The 13,980-nt window shown below is 47.7% G+C and overlaps 4 protein-coding genes across 4 annotated transcripts; 2 read left to right on the top strand and 2 right to left on the bottom strand.

Moving 5' to 3' along the window:
• Positions 1-45: 45 nt before the first annotated feature.
• Positions 46-4,498, top strand: LACBIDRAFT_292066 (uncharacterized protein; the record flags this gene model as incomplete). Its single annotated transcript, XM_001875142.1, has 13 exons — positions 46-223; positions 276-334; positions 384-667; positions 712-828; positions 878-915; positions 1,225-1,501; positions 1,674-1,724; positions 1,821-1,954; positions 2,213-2,663; positions 2,723-3,259; positions 3,313-3,498; positions 3,726-4,010; positions 4,177-4,498. 13 exons carry the CDS (start codon positions 46-48, stop codon positions 4,448-4,450), a joined length of 2,871 nt encoding a protein of 956 aa, XP_001875177.1. The 3' UTR covers positions 4,451-4,498.
• Positions 4,499-5,516: 1,018 nt separating this feature from the next.
• Positions 5,517-7,949, bottom strand: LACBIDRAFT_292065 (uncharacterized protein; the record flags this gene model as incomplete). Its single annotated transcript, XM_001874569.1, has 8 exons — positions 5,517-5,670; positions 5,718-6,468; positions 6,541-6,566; positions 6,608-6,887; positions 7,224-7,401; positions 7,454-7,683; positions 7,819-7,869; positions 7,928-7,949. The coding sequence occupies 8 exons, from the start codon at positions 7,947-7,949 to the stop codon at positions 5,517-5,519; spliced, it is 1,692 nt and encodes a 563-aa protein (XP_001874604.1).
• A 159-nt stretch (positions 7,950-8,108) lies between these two features.
• Positions 8,109-9,491, top strand: LACBIDRAFT_305424 (uncharacterized protein; the record flags this gene model as incomplete). The annotated part of the gene is made up of 1 exon (XM_001875141.1): positions 8,109-9,491. One exon carries the CDS (start codon positions 8,109-8,111, stop codon positions 9,489-9,491), a length of 1,383 nt encoding a protein of 460 aa, XP_001875176.1.
• A 229-nt stretch (positions 9,492-9,720) lies between these two features.
• Positions 9,721-13,777, bottom strand: LACBIDRAFT_243929 (uncharacterized protein; the record flags this gene model as incomplete). The annotated part of the gene is made up of 20 exons (XM_001874568.1): positions 9,721-9,888; positions 9,948-10,130; positions 10,186-10,274; positions 10,326-10,395; positions 10,449-10,616; positions 10,669-10,778; positions 10,830-10,965; positions 11,015-11,077; positions 11,134-11,248; positions 11,303-11,806; positions 11,860-12,214; positions 12,271-12,496; positions 12,545-12,643; positions 12,713-12,800; positions 12,852-12,952; positions 12,999-13,138; positions 13,190-13,284; positions 13,341-13,473; positions 13,529-13,562; positions 13,613-13,777. Coding segments are annotated over 20 exons (3,042 nt in total), but the record flags the coding sequence as incomplete, so codon positions are not given.
• Positions 13,778-13,980: the final 203 nt, after the last annotated feature.

The following is a 13,980-nucleotide window of genomic DNA, read 5'->3' as shown; positions in this document are numbered from 1 at the left end:
GTGCGTCTCAGGCTGTCGTGCTACTTGTCTCTGTCTCTTAAAGATATGGAAAACGTTCCCGTTGAGCTACTAGCCAGGATCTTTTCTGGCCTGCCGTACTTTGACCTTCTCGCCGTGTCTGCTGTCTGCAATCTTTGGTACCAAATTATCCAAGAGGACACATTTATTCGTCAGTTGATGTTCAAGACGCCGAGCCCAAACTCTTCCCAGCTGGTTAACGGAGGTAGGTCGACGTCCTATGAATTGCCAATCCACCATTATTTCCCTCAACCTAGAGGCAGTGCAAGGGAATTTTGACAATGTTGCGAACTCCCCCTACTGTCGAAATATTCGTGTGAGTCCCACATTATGATATTTGTATGGTCACCTCAACTTCTTATAAGCTTCATCCAGCGATCACAAGGATGTCTTATTACATGGGCCAAGAATTCACCTCGGTTGGATTCCACTCCCGTTCGCCGGATGCTACCACGCGGTTCTTGCCTTTGGCTCAACAAATGATTTCTAAAGATTTCGCTTCCGCACCTTCTGTTGAGAAAATGGAAGTAGAAATCTGTCCGCAACAGCAACTTTGCGCCCATCTCAAAAATGCTCTCTGTATCAAGTTTACAGTCCGCAACTTGAATGGAGTGCGTGTGGGGGATTTATTTACCGCGCTGGCGACGGGGTAGGTGTTGCGTAAATTTCATGCACCGACGCTTAATTTTACAGAACTCGAAAATCATGCGATCTAATTTCCTTTGTTTCCGGCGGCGGATTTGGTGCCCGTCTCCACCCTGGACAGAAAATGGCCAAGGCATTGAAAGCTGAGATCCTTGGAGAAAACAGGTAAGAAGTTTTGATTTCTTTGACGAAATTTTCCTACGCACACTACCAGGTGGCTCTCAAGTGTTGGTTCAGCTGTCTTGGAAAATTGTAACATTTGTTTGAAAGTGTACACGCAACGTAACCCTAGGGTAGTAGCGTAAACTATAGCATAGTAGGCAGACGAGGCAGTTATTTATAGAAAACGTCACAGCATCGAGGCACTTGGAAGTTACTGTCCAAACATCCACAGTCCAGGTCCTCGCCAAGGGGCTCCCACCGGAAGATTCCGAAAACTTGACTCCCCTCGCTGGGTACCACTTTTGAAATCAAGGGTCTCGAATATATCAGGCAGGTATAGACTGATTAGGATGGTAGATAAATAGTAGGACACCATACCTACTCCGACGTTCGCTACAGTATACCCTCGCTCTCGCATCATGTCCAAAAAGGCGAACCATCATCAACTTGTCATCGACACCAAATCGACACCCAAGCTCGTGACCCAGGTGAATTCATCAACTCACTCCACCGATCCCGCAATACCACTTAGTTTGCCGGTTGAAGGGCATGACAATGATCCAAGCCAACGTTTGGGCCAACGCGATCTGTGTGGTGTATCAATGCTGCTCGCTGTTAAGAACCATCCTATTCTCTCAAAACTCACCGAGACTCCGCTATATTATGCCAGTGACAGGTGTGCAGGCAACAAAGAGTTGCAGATTGTGCACCAAGTACGCCAGGCTTTCATCCGAATGATATTCTCAGTAAGATATTGGTAAGATAGGACTATTGCAACTTGAAGTACCTCCTCGTCCCCCAATCGTCCCCATCCACGTGCACATCAGTACTAGCATTTGACTGATCAGCAATGAACAGCAGCTGCAATTTACCATCCTGTACGACACCCTGCGCTCGTTGTGAGTGCGCACATCAGTAGAGCAGAGGCAATTGTGACAGGGGTCAATTAAGTATGTCGAACAAATCGTTATTGTCAAGCAAACGGTGCTCAATAGCGACGATGTGGTTTTCCAGCTTATCGAAGCGCGAAAAAGGGCGGCCGTCTCAGATCTCAACAATCTCACTGCACTACGGCAACACCGAGTAAACGCGTTCGAACAGGAGGGTATTTATTCATTGGCATATATAGGTACTGGAGGCGGATAACCTTGAAGTTCGGTGCTATCATCCTAATGTGTCTATACCTTCCTGATATATTCGAGACCCTTGATTTCAAAAGTGGTACCCAGCGAGGGGAGTCAAGTTTTCGGAATCTTCCGGTGGGAGCCCCTTGGTCCTCGCCTAGAAGAATCTCAATCTTTATGCCTTCTTCACCGGTACCTGGCCGTTAACCATGGATAAGGTGTCAATCAGTCACATACGTTGGAATTCAATATAAAAAAGCCAGTGGGCCAGCCCGCAATCTCAGCCTGTATCTTTTGTACTCCCTCAACTCCCATGGACCAGCCGTATCAGCCTGTTCATAACCCAGGAGATTTCACCAACGAATTCAAAGAGCCCGACAATCGCTCCCAGCCACCTTACGATGCTCAACGAAGGGCAAGAGCCGAAGGCGTGTCAGCAAGGGCGCTTCTCGTCGGTGGCGCAACTGTAATCGCCCTCTTTGGCATGATGGCGGCCCTCCTCTGCTATGTCTGTGTCGCCAACGAGTGCACCGTCTCGGGCACTGTCCTAACGACAACAGCTGCCCTCGGAAAGGTTCTCACTATCTCTCAGCTTGCTTCGCACGTCGCTCCCGTTGTTGTTCCTCTCGTAATGGGGCTGTGTGCATTCCAAATTGGAGCCCGGTGGCTGCAATCCAGCCAAAGATTTGACGGGAATCGGCCTTCTCCTTTGCAGTGAGCACTTCGGTCCATCATTTGCACGTCGCATCCACGTTCCTGATCAATATAGCTAGGCTCGGTCTGCTCATGTCCATTTGCAACAGTGCCAACCTATCGGCCCTCTTTCAAGCTATTAGGTACATGCTGGGGGCAAACAAAGATCTCAAAAAGCAGACCCTTCCAAGTCCGACTCTCATGAAACGCTCCGTAGTGCTCCTTTTCACTCTACTCACTTTGATCTATGCAATCTCGGGCGCGGATGCCTGGTTCCATGCAAGTAGCAAAGCCACTTTGATTCAAAAGCAAACTTCCTTTGTTGGAACCCCTGGCCAAGTGGCCTTTGGACGAGCGATCAATGAGACGAGATGCCAGGAGGCTTCGACCAGCACTGTCGGAGGCCCCATATATACGAGTAGCTGTGGGTTATTTAACGGACTGGCGGCCCATGACAATGCTGCATTTCCTGAAGGGTTGAGAGCGGTTTCGAATTCCTCAAACATTAACAGAGTGGCCTTCACTGACGACCAGACGGCGATTCTGGCACCGTCAAACGTTCCATCCAACACTTCCTTCAGCGCCAACACCATTGGCGTGAAAACGTCATGCATCAGGTATCTGATACGGTTGCAGTGAAAATGCATGTGTACTAACGCACTTTTAATAGCATAACGAAGGAATGCCTAAAGCAAACTACGTCGGGCGGGTTGACTTCCTATGGGCCTGCTGCTTATCTCAACATCAACTGCACAGGACAGCATGTATACAACTTGACTTTGCCTGGAGCCTCGATCCCCGAAGGACCATTGGATTCTTTGGGAAATGTCGTTCCCGGTTATCAAGTTCCATCAAAGTAAATGAACAACATTTATGCAGTCTATGTGTCGATTCATATATCGACAGTCCCTTTAATGTTGGGTCTTATGTAATGTCATACGCATACGAAGGCACCCAGGATGCATGCAAGTGCTTTATCTGTCCTTTTCGAAACGGGGCTAATATGACAATCTGCAGTCATTAATAACACGTACGCTGCATTCATATCGTGGCTTTCCAAACTTGTTGACAAATTTACCGTAGAGGGTGGTTTGTTCACGGAAATGCAGGAGCATACAACGTCATCTACTGCAGTCTTTCGGCACTGAATGTGGACTACACATACACTGGTTCGCAGTATATCCTCGACCAAGCTTCACCAGCTTCTGTTCAAGATACGCAGTATATCGTCACCGTCGGATTTGGATCGAGCCCGCTTGGCACCGTGAAGTCTACGGTGGAGGGCGCGGGAATCCAAACAGTGACTACGTATGAAGAAGCTTTCAGCCTAGAGCTTTCGAGAAGGATACTGGGGCTGGGTGCGACTCTGTATGTTCAAAACGCAGCAACGGAGGTGCACTCTGAATTGGCGACAGTGGGAAGCGAATTGAATTTAATCCCGTTTACCATCCTCCTGGCGTGCATGACGCTTTTTGGGTACGGAGAATGATGGCGTCTCCTATTGTTTGCTGGAGCTGATATGATTGAAACACAGGTTTATCGTGATATTTGTATCTATCCATGTCGTTGTGAGCACTCGTGGGGTAGGCTATGTACGGCTTGCAGCGTTGCACATTACCGAACCTCTTGTGTTGGTGAACGCGCTGTATGGACCTGTTGATTGGGCGTCGTCTTGGAATAGCGAGGCGTTTGGAAAGTTTATTGTGGAGGGTGAAGGAGATAGACTTTTTGCAGGTGCGGTTGGCGTACAGGGTGGCGAAGTGTTTGCAGTAGGGAGACGTGATGCGCACGCAAAACGATCACGATAAACTACTTGTACTGTATGAGAGGATCTGCGCAATGTGAGATGCCAACTCCAAAATGCCATCCTGCAGACTTACATAGCCTCCTGAGTAACAGGTTCGTCATGTCTTCCGACCCACCCTTCCTTGGTCTCGATCTCTCAACGCAACAGCTGAAAGCTGTTATAATCGATTAACATGATAATTTATACCCGTCGCCGCCATGACGCGTCTGTACACTTTGACACTGGTCTGCCTCTCCATGCAACCGCTGGTGGAGTTCTCAAAGGACCGAAAGACCTTTGCCCTGGGTTAGAATCAAGTTCAACACCCACTTTCATATATCCGATCAGCAATATGGCTCAGTCTTTTGGACTGACTGTGCAGAACTACTTGTTTCTGGCTTGAATCCTTCTCAATCGCTCGCTTTGTAACTCTTTCCCTCGGCGTTTTCCCTACACAATTCGCCCACCTGGCAGGACTCATCCACGACCATTGCGGGTAAACGGCTTAAAGACCTGAACGGCGGTAGAGCCTATGAACAATTCACTGGTAACCAGATATCTAGGGCGATAACAATCACTGTTACATCCTCTTGCTAATGAACTACACCTGAAAAGATATCCGGACACACTATAAACCGTGCAACTGCCAGGATATCCCTTGTTTCCTCCTTGTGCCTTCATCGCTTCTTGGATGCATTGCAAAATGTCCTAGTCATCTGTCACTGCATTAGTCATCTGCCACTGCATCGTCGTCCATCTCTGCATTTCAAAAATCGACCTGAGAGAGAGAACCACCAATGGTTCGGAAATGGATACAGGAGCATTCACATTATCTTCCAAAAACCTAGATGGCATCTCAGCCAAAAAGCCTACACCCAGGGCAATCAGGTCGTGCATGTGGTTTTCAATGGTTCACTTCCTATAGTCCATCGCAAAAGAGCATCGGTCAGGCAATTTATCAGAGGCATTCCTATTAAATACACGGTCGGCACACAAATCAATAAAAGAGAGATTACACTGACTTTCTGATAATCCTTGCTCTTTGAAAAGGCAGCTCAATTCAGTGAGCGGTGGATAGGTTTTGATCTTTATATCCAAATCGGGAGAAATTTCTTGTTCACTTCGATTGCATCGGTAATTTTGAATCCTGTCAAGCGCTCAGCAAACGAGGTGAGGACACGGTGGCGCGGGACATCTTCCGAGTGGAGGAAGATCTCAATAAGGCTCGCCGTCAAGCGATAGCTATAATTGATGAGAAGACATCTTGTAGCACCTAATAATAGACATACCGGCCAGAAAACCAGAGCTTCATGCGTTCCAACAATCGCCTATCTGAGATGTCATTATCAGAGAGAGTGAGATACCGACGAATATAAGCCTCTTGAGTGGGATCCTGCCCCTTGAAACACCCAATGTTAGAGAACACTTGCTGGACCAGTGTTGGCACCGCTTTCGCAGAAAGACAACCTGTCGCATCCCCCACCATTCCCATTGACAGGCCAGTTCCCGAAAGAATGATTTTATTGAAGATGCGACTTGATTGGAATAACTGAACCATTTCACGAAGAATCGCATGCAGCATGCTCCCCGATGTAGAGGGAAAGCAGTTGAGTTTGTTGGCAGCCACCTGTGCCTCGTCAATGACGATAAAAAAGCCCTTCTTTCCCTCAGGAAACAAATCTTTCCTTGTGGTTGTGATGTCATGCCATAACTCATTAGCAATTCTGAGCATAATCTCAGTATCAGCATTTCGAAAGGCCCGAAGCACCGTGACGAAGAGGTCCTCAGTATGTCCCTCCAGACAGGGAGGTAAAACTTGAGCAAGGACCCATCGGCGACGAGCATCTGCAATATTTGTATTGGCAGAAAATTGTTTCACAAGTTGCGCCAGGATAACAAAGCGTGCACACAGCAACATAGCAAAGATGCGGCAGACAGCAGTCCTCTTACTGAATGAGTCCGGAGGGTCTGCATGCCAACTACTCATAGACTGCAGCATTTCGGTCGCTACCATGAAGTCGTTGGAGCCAGATGCTGTACCTACTATAGTCCTGCATGAAACATAAAAGCCCCAATGACAGCAAAGGCCGTCAAGCGCAAGCCGTGTTTTACCTGAGCCAGAGACGTTAAACAGATGGCTAGAAAAGGGGAGTAAGATAAGAATTGTTTTCACAATTACCGCAGCACCACAAACGTTATAGTACAGAATCCATGGGTATTGGGCTTGAATAAATCTTCGATTCGTTTCTGATCCAGATGCTTGCCGAGGTCGTGAAGGAGAAGAATTGGGTTAAGGGGTAGACCCACCCCTAACTCTGTAAGTTTGTCTTCAGGTCGGATTGAGTCAAGACGCGCATCCAACTCCCCAGAAGCCAAGAGTGCAAAATACTTCTCAAAGCCTGCAAGTGCTTCAGCCATTATAGTTTTCGTCTGCTGGTGGGTGAGGCGTGGGGGTGAATCTAATGAAAACTATGCACAAAGTCATCCACAGTTGAAGGTACATCACCTACTATTAGTTTGAATTGTTCCTGCTTGCGCCTTAGGTGGGGTCTGTAGTGAATTATCAAAACGAGCTCGTTTAAAAGGAGGCTCTGCTGGTGTTGGAGAACGTGTATGCGAGGGTAGGGTACAAGGCAATTCCGCCCAGCATGATAACACATTCATATTCAATTATAACGGGAATCGGAAAGAAGATAAATGGCCGGCAGGAATGCATGAAGAAGCGGCGGAGATGGGTGGATGGGTGGTGGAAGGGCAGTTAGAATGAACGGCATTCACGAGCATAAGGGGCTCACCGGCATCTGGAATCCTGATGATAATGTGGATCTGGCTGTGGAGGGGCTCATCCGAGAAGATACTGGAGACAGTCTTATACCCGTCTAATCTGGCTGCAAATTCCGATATATCAGATCCCAGTGATCTGATACGTTCAATGAGAGTGTCCTCTGGACCGGCATCAATGTCAGCCTTTGACTGACAAAAGCAAAGTCATTTCGCATATCAGCAGCTCGTCGATGGCACACACTGGCTTCCAGAGCTGTAACGTAGGAGTATCAACACGCTCCGGTATACGGTTCTTTCGTTCGCGTTTTATTTGTTTCTTCAAATCACTGACTGTTTCCTGTGGGTCAAGAGAAACGATAAAAACGTCACGTTCATCGTCAATAACGCAATTGAGCCTGATGGGAGTGGCAGGCATGGTGGTCGCAGGGTGGTCGCGTACAACACTTCCACTGACTGGACTTGATCCAACTCCTGTATAAAATTGTCAGTTAGTATCATATAACCTGATGAGGAGAAGCAGACCACTCATGTGAAGCGAATTTCCACACCCTGAATATTCGCAACACATCGCAGTGGCCAGAAATTAATCTAGCCCTATGTACTCACCGTAGCGATCGACGCCGTCAACAGTATCACTCTGGATGTCCGAGTCCTCACCTGAAGCAAAACCGTTAGAAAGAGATAGTTTTTGTGAATTGAACAGTACCTCACTTACCGTAGACATTGAGGCTATCCATAATAAAACCGTGGGTATTCCTTTAAACTTGAAGGTTTCGATGAGGGCAACGGTAAGTCGACAGGTACGCTGGAACGTCGCTGGTAAGTTCATGATTTGTTTGCGATGCTTACATAAAACGACGACTTGGTTACTACTCTACTGCTTTGCCACTCAAAAGATGCATTCCTACGGTTCAAAAGGCGATCCTTTTATAAACTCTCACTTCTCAACTTCCTCGTCATCCCGCAATTCCCCTTCGCGACAATCCATATCCAACCGACGTTCTACCGCCTCCTTACGCCCACCATCCGCGATCCCCAATGTAGTCGACGACGAACCACCCAATGGTCGCCACCACTCATTAGCACACGAACTCGCAGTAGCTCTCATGCCAGAGCCATCCTCAGGCTCAAAGCTTCTCGCCGATGAGTTTGGAATAGAATTTGACGAAGGCGCAGAGGGTATAGACGACCCAGTTGATCACCGCGAGCTGGAACCCGGTGTACATTTCGTTGTCGACGACGACGCCGATGTTCCGTCACTTGCAGACGGACTCGCATCGCACTCTGGCGCGACATCCTTCCGTGAGGCATCTCCAGAGGCATCTGACTCATACCCGGACTACGACCCCGTTTTTGAAAGCCCAACATTCGTGCGCACGCGTCCTAAGCAACAAAAACCCGAGCAGGACGCGATGCAAGTGTTGTCCCAAAACCTCGAGTCCACTGACAAATTCCTCAACCATCTTCGAAAGCTCGATACCGATGGTACCTCGCAACAGCCCGCCCTTGAACGCATCGCATCGGACGTTATTCGCCGCATGAATGAATCCGTGAGAGATCGGGAAAGCCAATTACGCGAGTTGTTGGAGTACGAGCGCGAGTTTAGGAAGATTGCGGGTGAGGTGGGGGGCAGTGATGTGCTGGGGCGACTGGACGAGCTGCCGGACGTGGACGACTTCTCAGAGTCACATTCGACGCAGGAAGTGCAACGCGGCGACGCGAGGCACCTTGATCCTGTCGAAGAGGAACAACCCATTTCGCCACACAACCTCTCACACTCCCATGATTGGGAATTGGACCCAGACAGACGTTTAGGTGATGAGGATGACGACGATGAGCCAGTCAGATCCCCCATAAAGGACGCCTTCCCTGCGCCTCCACCTATCAATGGGCCACCGACACCTGCAAAGACAATACCACAACTCGCACACCTTCGATCATTCACTACATCACTTGTCACATCACTATCTACAATATCAGAACAGGCACAAGTTAACGGTGCCGCTACAACGGACGCTGGAAGGAAGATCCGATCGCTAAAGAACAAGATTGGAGGATGGAGGATGGACTGGGACAACGCTGAGCGTAGTCGCATACGAATTGATAGATGGGAAGCAGGGATTATAGACGGCGATGAGAACGACGCTATTTCCACTCCGACCAAGATGGCCGGAATGAAGAGAATCGACGGAAGGAAAATCGTGCAGGAACACTTGCTTGCTTTCGAGCTTGCGCTAGCCGACGCCGCTCTCAAAACCCAGGCTATAATGGCTCGGTAGTTCTGGCAATTGTGGGACACTATTTAATGTAATTCTTTTCCCTTGTGCATTAATCTCTCCAGCATATCGGTCGCATTAGTTCCCCGTATTGTAATACCCACAAGTATATATACACCGAGCAACGCTAGATGGAGTTTGCAACATCCTGGCCCGCACTGCTCTGCTATCCATTGTACTTGAACCTGAAAAACGTTGTCAACCGAAAGCCTTTTGTTTTTCAGGGTAAGGCCTACCAATTTGTCCTGGCATTTACCGCTTCCTTGCGTACTGTGCGTTTTGGGTCATCAAGCACGTTGGCTAATTCGCGCAGTACCAGGGGCTTTTGAGGATGTAGCACATCATACCGCACGATGTTGGGCAAAAGTCCGAGATATTGCAAAGCTAAAACTCTTACTCTCTGGATGGATTCAACAAATTCAGTGACATGCGTAAGGTTCAGAGAGATATCAGGCAAACCGTCGTGGCCATTTCGGACACCATGCTATTCTTGAGCATAGATGTGACGAGTGTGCTGCTGTGCTCAGAAACCAAATTTTTGTCAGGTGTCTCCCCTTCAGCCACAGCGAGAAAAGTCCCGATGACGTTGGACCGAATGTTCGCATCGGGTAGGTCCAGACTTTGAAGCAACAAGGGGATGAGCTGTACTTTTAAATTAGATTGCTCCCCCGTTCTATTGAAGCAGTAAAGTGCGTACCAAAGGCATTTCGTGAACGTATGTCCCTTTGGGAGTAGATTTGATTAAAGAAGTGAGGGCGACAAGGTATGCTGCTTGCTCGTTAGACCCTGTCATCCCAAGTCAGATCATAGAGTAATCATGGCCTGTGTAGCACTTACTGCTGGAAGACTTTGCCCCTTCCATGAGTCGAGGAAGGATGGTATTCACGTATTTCTGAGAATGCAGGATCTACCAAGAACGGCGATCAGGCGCAACTCATGGTGGATGATAAAGAGTTCCACCTTAATGACGGCGTTATTCCGTTTTGTTAAAATTGTGTCCGTACCGGGGATCTCGCCGCAAGCTTTTGCAGCATCCCAGCCGACAGCTTCATCACCAAAGACTTGAAACAATCGTTCGGAGAAACTCAAAGCCAATGGATGGTTCCGGATAATAAGCGCTTTTGACATCTGGAGCTCATTTTGAGCGCTGCTAGCAATCAACGTAAATGGAAGTGCTGACCCAAAGCCAAGACTGTATGGCCCGGCGGCGACTTTCTACAGGGCGGGTGACGTCGCCAACTTTCTGCGGCCAATATACATCGAGTTTATCACTCAAGAATGAGGATAGGTCTGGGTAGCCAAGTATCAACAAGAAACGGTACCAGGATCAAAGAGACATACCGTCCACTTTTTTATTGATAATTGACGATACCATCTGGAGAGCTGAGATTCTTTGAAGGTCATTGTCCGTTTGCAAGAGGGTCCACGTGAGTATTGAATCCAAAAAACGTCCAAGATCAAGGACTGGTAAATGAACCTGGAAAAAGGTTTCAGGCGGGCACGTCCAAAACAGGGACTTTTAATACCTCTTTGTGCAAGGGAGTGACTGCTGCAGTGAAAAGCGGTAATAAATTCTTCTGGGTTGTCTCCTGCAATGAAGGAAGTCAGTTACGGGGGATGCACGATTGGTGAGAATTAATAATACATTCAAAACGTCGAATTTGCGATCGCTTGGAATTTTTTGGTGGCCTTGACTGATTCCCTTTACCTGCCCATCTAAAAGTGCCTTGAAAAGTTCCACAGAGAACGTCGTTTGTCTCCTACCGTCCAAACGATCAGAATCAGACATAATCCGTCTCTGTAAGAAAACTGACTGGGGAGGTAGCGTCTGGACTACGAGACTGATAATCTTCCCGGCTACATGCACAAGACGTGGATCTGAAGCTAGCAATCGTTGCTCATCCGATCCAAAGGCCGAGAAAATGAACAGGTTATAGATGTGAGGAACCAATCTGTCAATGTATTTTCCAACGTCGAGGTGGCTTTTCTCCACTTTCGTGCTGAGGGTGTTTGAGACGGTAGTAAGAATGGAATGCGCGTAAGCAGCATTAGGTTCCGTGTCTTGAGTACCTTTTGAGGGGAAACAAACAAGATCCAACTTCGTCGTCAAACGGATGACTAGAGTTTCGAAGAGTTCGGGTTGAACACAAAGGGTCTGGAGGGCCGAAAGGGTACGCCAACAGTTGGCACGCTCCTTTATGGCATCGCGAGAAAATGCAACATCCGGTAACGTCCTGAATAGTAACGGCAGAGTTTGCTCTTCAATGTGATGGGGAGCGATGGAGGCAATCGTTGTCAGAAGATCAAGAATTTCATCGCTGTACACATAAGTTAAATTGAAAAACACGAGAGCAATGAACAGTACCTTGACTCTTCCAGAGCATCTGTGTCACTCTCGATTATTTCATCGACGTTGTGTACAATGAAACCCAGTTCCTCATCAGAGAGCAGAGTTTTGGTGGTAATCAGCCCTTTCAAGCCTGAGAGGGTTGGCAGCCGCGACGACGATGCCTTGAGTCCAACGCTGAAAACACCCAGCACTTCGTCTTTGTAAGGCATCAGTGGAACATCTTCTGATATGTTCTTGGCCATCGAGTCGCGGGCAGCAATGACTATGTCAGAGAGAAGATAAAGAATTGGTGCTCGGTTTAGTGCTTCGTCTGGGTTGAGAAAGAGTTTCACGAAGTGAGGGACAGCCAGGGAGACCGTGTAACGTGAAACAGAAGCTACAGCATATATCAGTGAATGATTGGGCCAGATTCGCAATGCCCGAACAACCTACGAGTTGTCGCCATGAAGGCACATATAACTTTGGTAGCAGGTTTTGCCATACTTTTTTCTGGCTCCCTTAGAATCTGTATGCATTCTTCACACGCATCTCTCGCTAGGCCTACAATGTCCTCGCTTTGCTCGTGTGCTGCCTCCTCTTCTTGATATATGGTTTTCACAAGAATTTGAGTTGTTTTCAGTGCTTCCTCTTCTGTATTGGAGTCCATGGGTTGAAAAATCTGTGGAAAGTTCCATTTCTATTGTCAAGGCTAGTGGGTGGGACATACCTCCAGTTTTAGAGCACTCCACAATTTTCTTGCTGTAGCCCGTGCTAAGGCCGACCCAAAAACGGGTAAGCAGGTTGCCAGTGCTTGCAAGGTGTCCTTCTACGAGAAGAAGAAACGACAACAATAACATTGTCAACCAAAAGAATGCGGATCGACGAGAACACTTACTTTTGTGGCACGAGACCCAGCTGTAAGTTTTTCTAAGAACACGGGGATCGCGAGAGGCCCAAACAATGGAGTAGCACATAAACATTGCCTTCGTGGAGTCCCCATCAATTTTTGCAACCGCAGAATGGCTTGCACCTACCTTAAAGCAGCGCGCAGATCGTCACTACTAATACCGTATGGGTCATTGGGAGGCGGTCGAAAGGTGATTGGGAAGTAACAGAAGGTGATATTGAACAAGGACTGCACATCAGTGAGTAAGATCCTTTGGTCATTGAAAACGTCTAACCTCAACATGCTCGCTTATATCAAATTCGATGAGAATCACTCTTGCTATGGCGAAGGCAACGACCAAATTCCTTGGGTCTTTTTCCCCTTCTGCGAGAGCAATGTAATTGCCGACAAACTTTTTCCCCAGAGCTTTCAGAGCTGGGGTGGAGTCAACGGGAAGTGTATCTTAAAGGGAAATCAACACAGTACCGTCTCTGTGTCCCGCCATCAACGAATCGATGATAGAATATACCTTGAACCTGACAGATTGAACAAGAGATTTCATCTTTACGTAGAGGAACAGGCTGTGTACTCTCTGCTGTTGATCACCATAGCAAAAATTAACATGGAAGAAGCTTACGCATCGATGACTCCTGTAGCTTCAGGCGCGCCGAAAGTCGGCAGTTTGACCAAAGTTAAGATCCCTTGAAGCGCAGGGACGATAGTTTCGGAGTCGTCTAACTTTCCACAGTAAAAAGGTGTCAAGACGCGGACTTTGTAGTGGCAATTTGTAAGGTTGAAGTTGACCAAGGTGGAAAGTAATCGTACCAGATTGACGAGTTAGCTTTGCAGGCGGACACTTCTCCAAGACTAGAGATAAGAGTTCAACACCTTGACCGTACAACAATCAACAGATAGAAAGCCATTCAACAAGAAGTCCTTACCCTTTCTTCGCAGATCGCCTTCTTCTGAGGTGAGGTATTCTCCTAAAGCCTTCACGATGTTTATGAGAGTAGTGCGATCATTGGATATATCTGCAGTGCCATTATTGGTGTCAATAGACGTTGAAACATGGGTGTGTTAGGCATGCCTGACACGATTTCGCCTATTTCTTCATCTCTTCCAGACGCCATCCAAGTCCGAACCAGCCGTTCTGTAGATTCCATTATGAGAGCTAACAGGGTTCGCGACTGAAGTTGTGGAAGGTGATCGCCAAAATTGGCACGTGGTGTTTCTATAATTATATTCACCGTTTTTGCACTTCAAAACACACATCTCTC

This window comes from Laccaria bicolor, genomic scaffold, assembly GCF_000143565.1.
Source record: "Laccaria bicolor S238N-H82 LACBIscaffold_2 genomic scaffold, whole genome shotgun sequence".
In the NCBI taxonomy this organism is placed as follows: domain Eukaryota; kingdom Fungi; phylum Basidiomycota; class Agaricomycetes; order Agaricales; family Hydnangiaceae; genus Laccaria; species Laccaria bicolor.
This window is presented reverse-complemented; position numbering and strand designations above follow the sequence as displayed.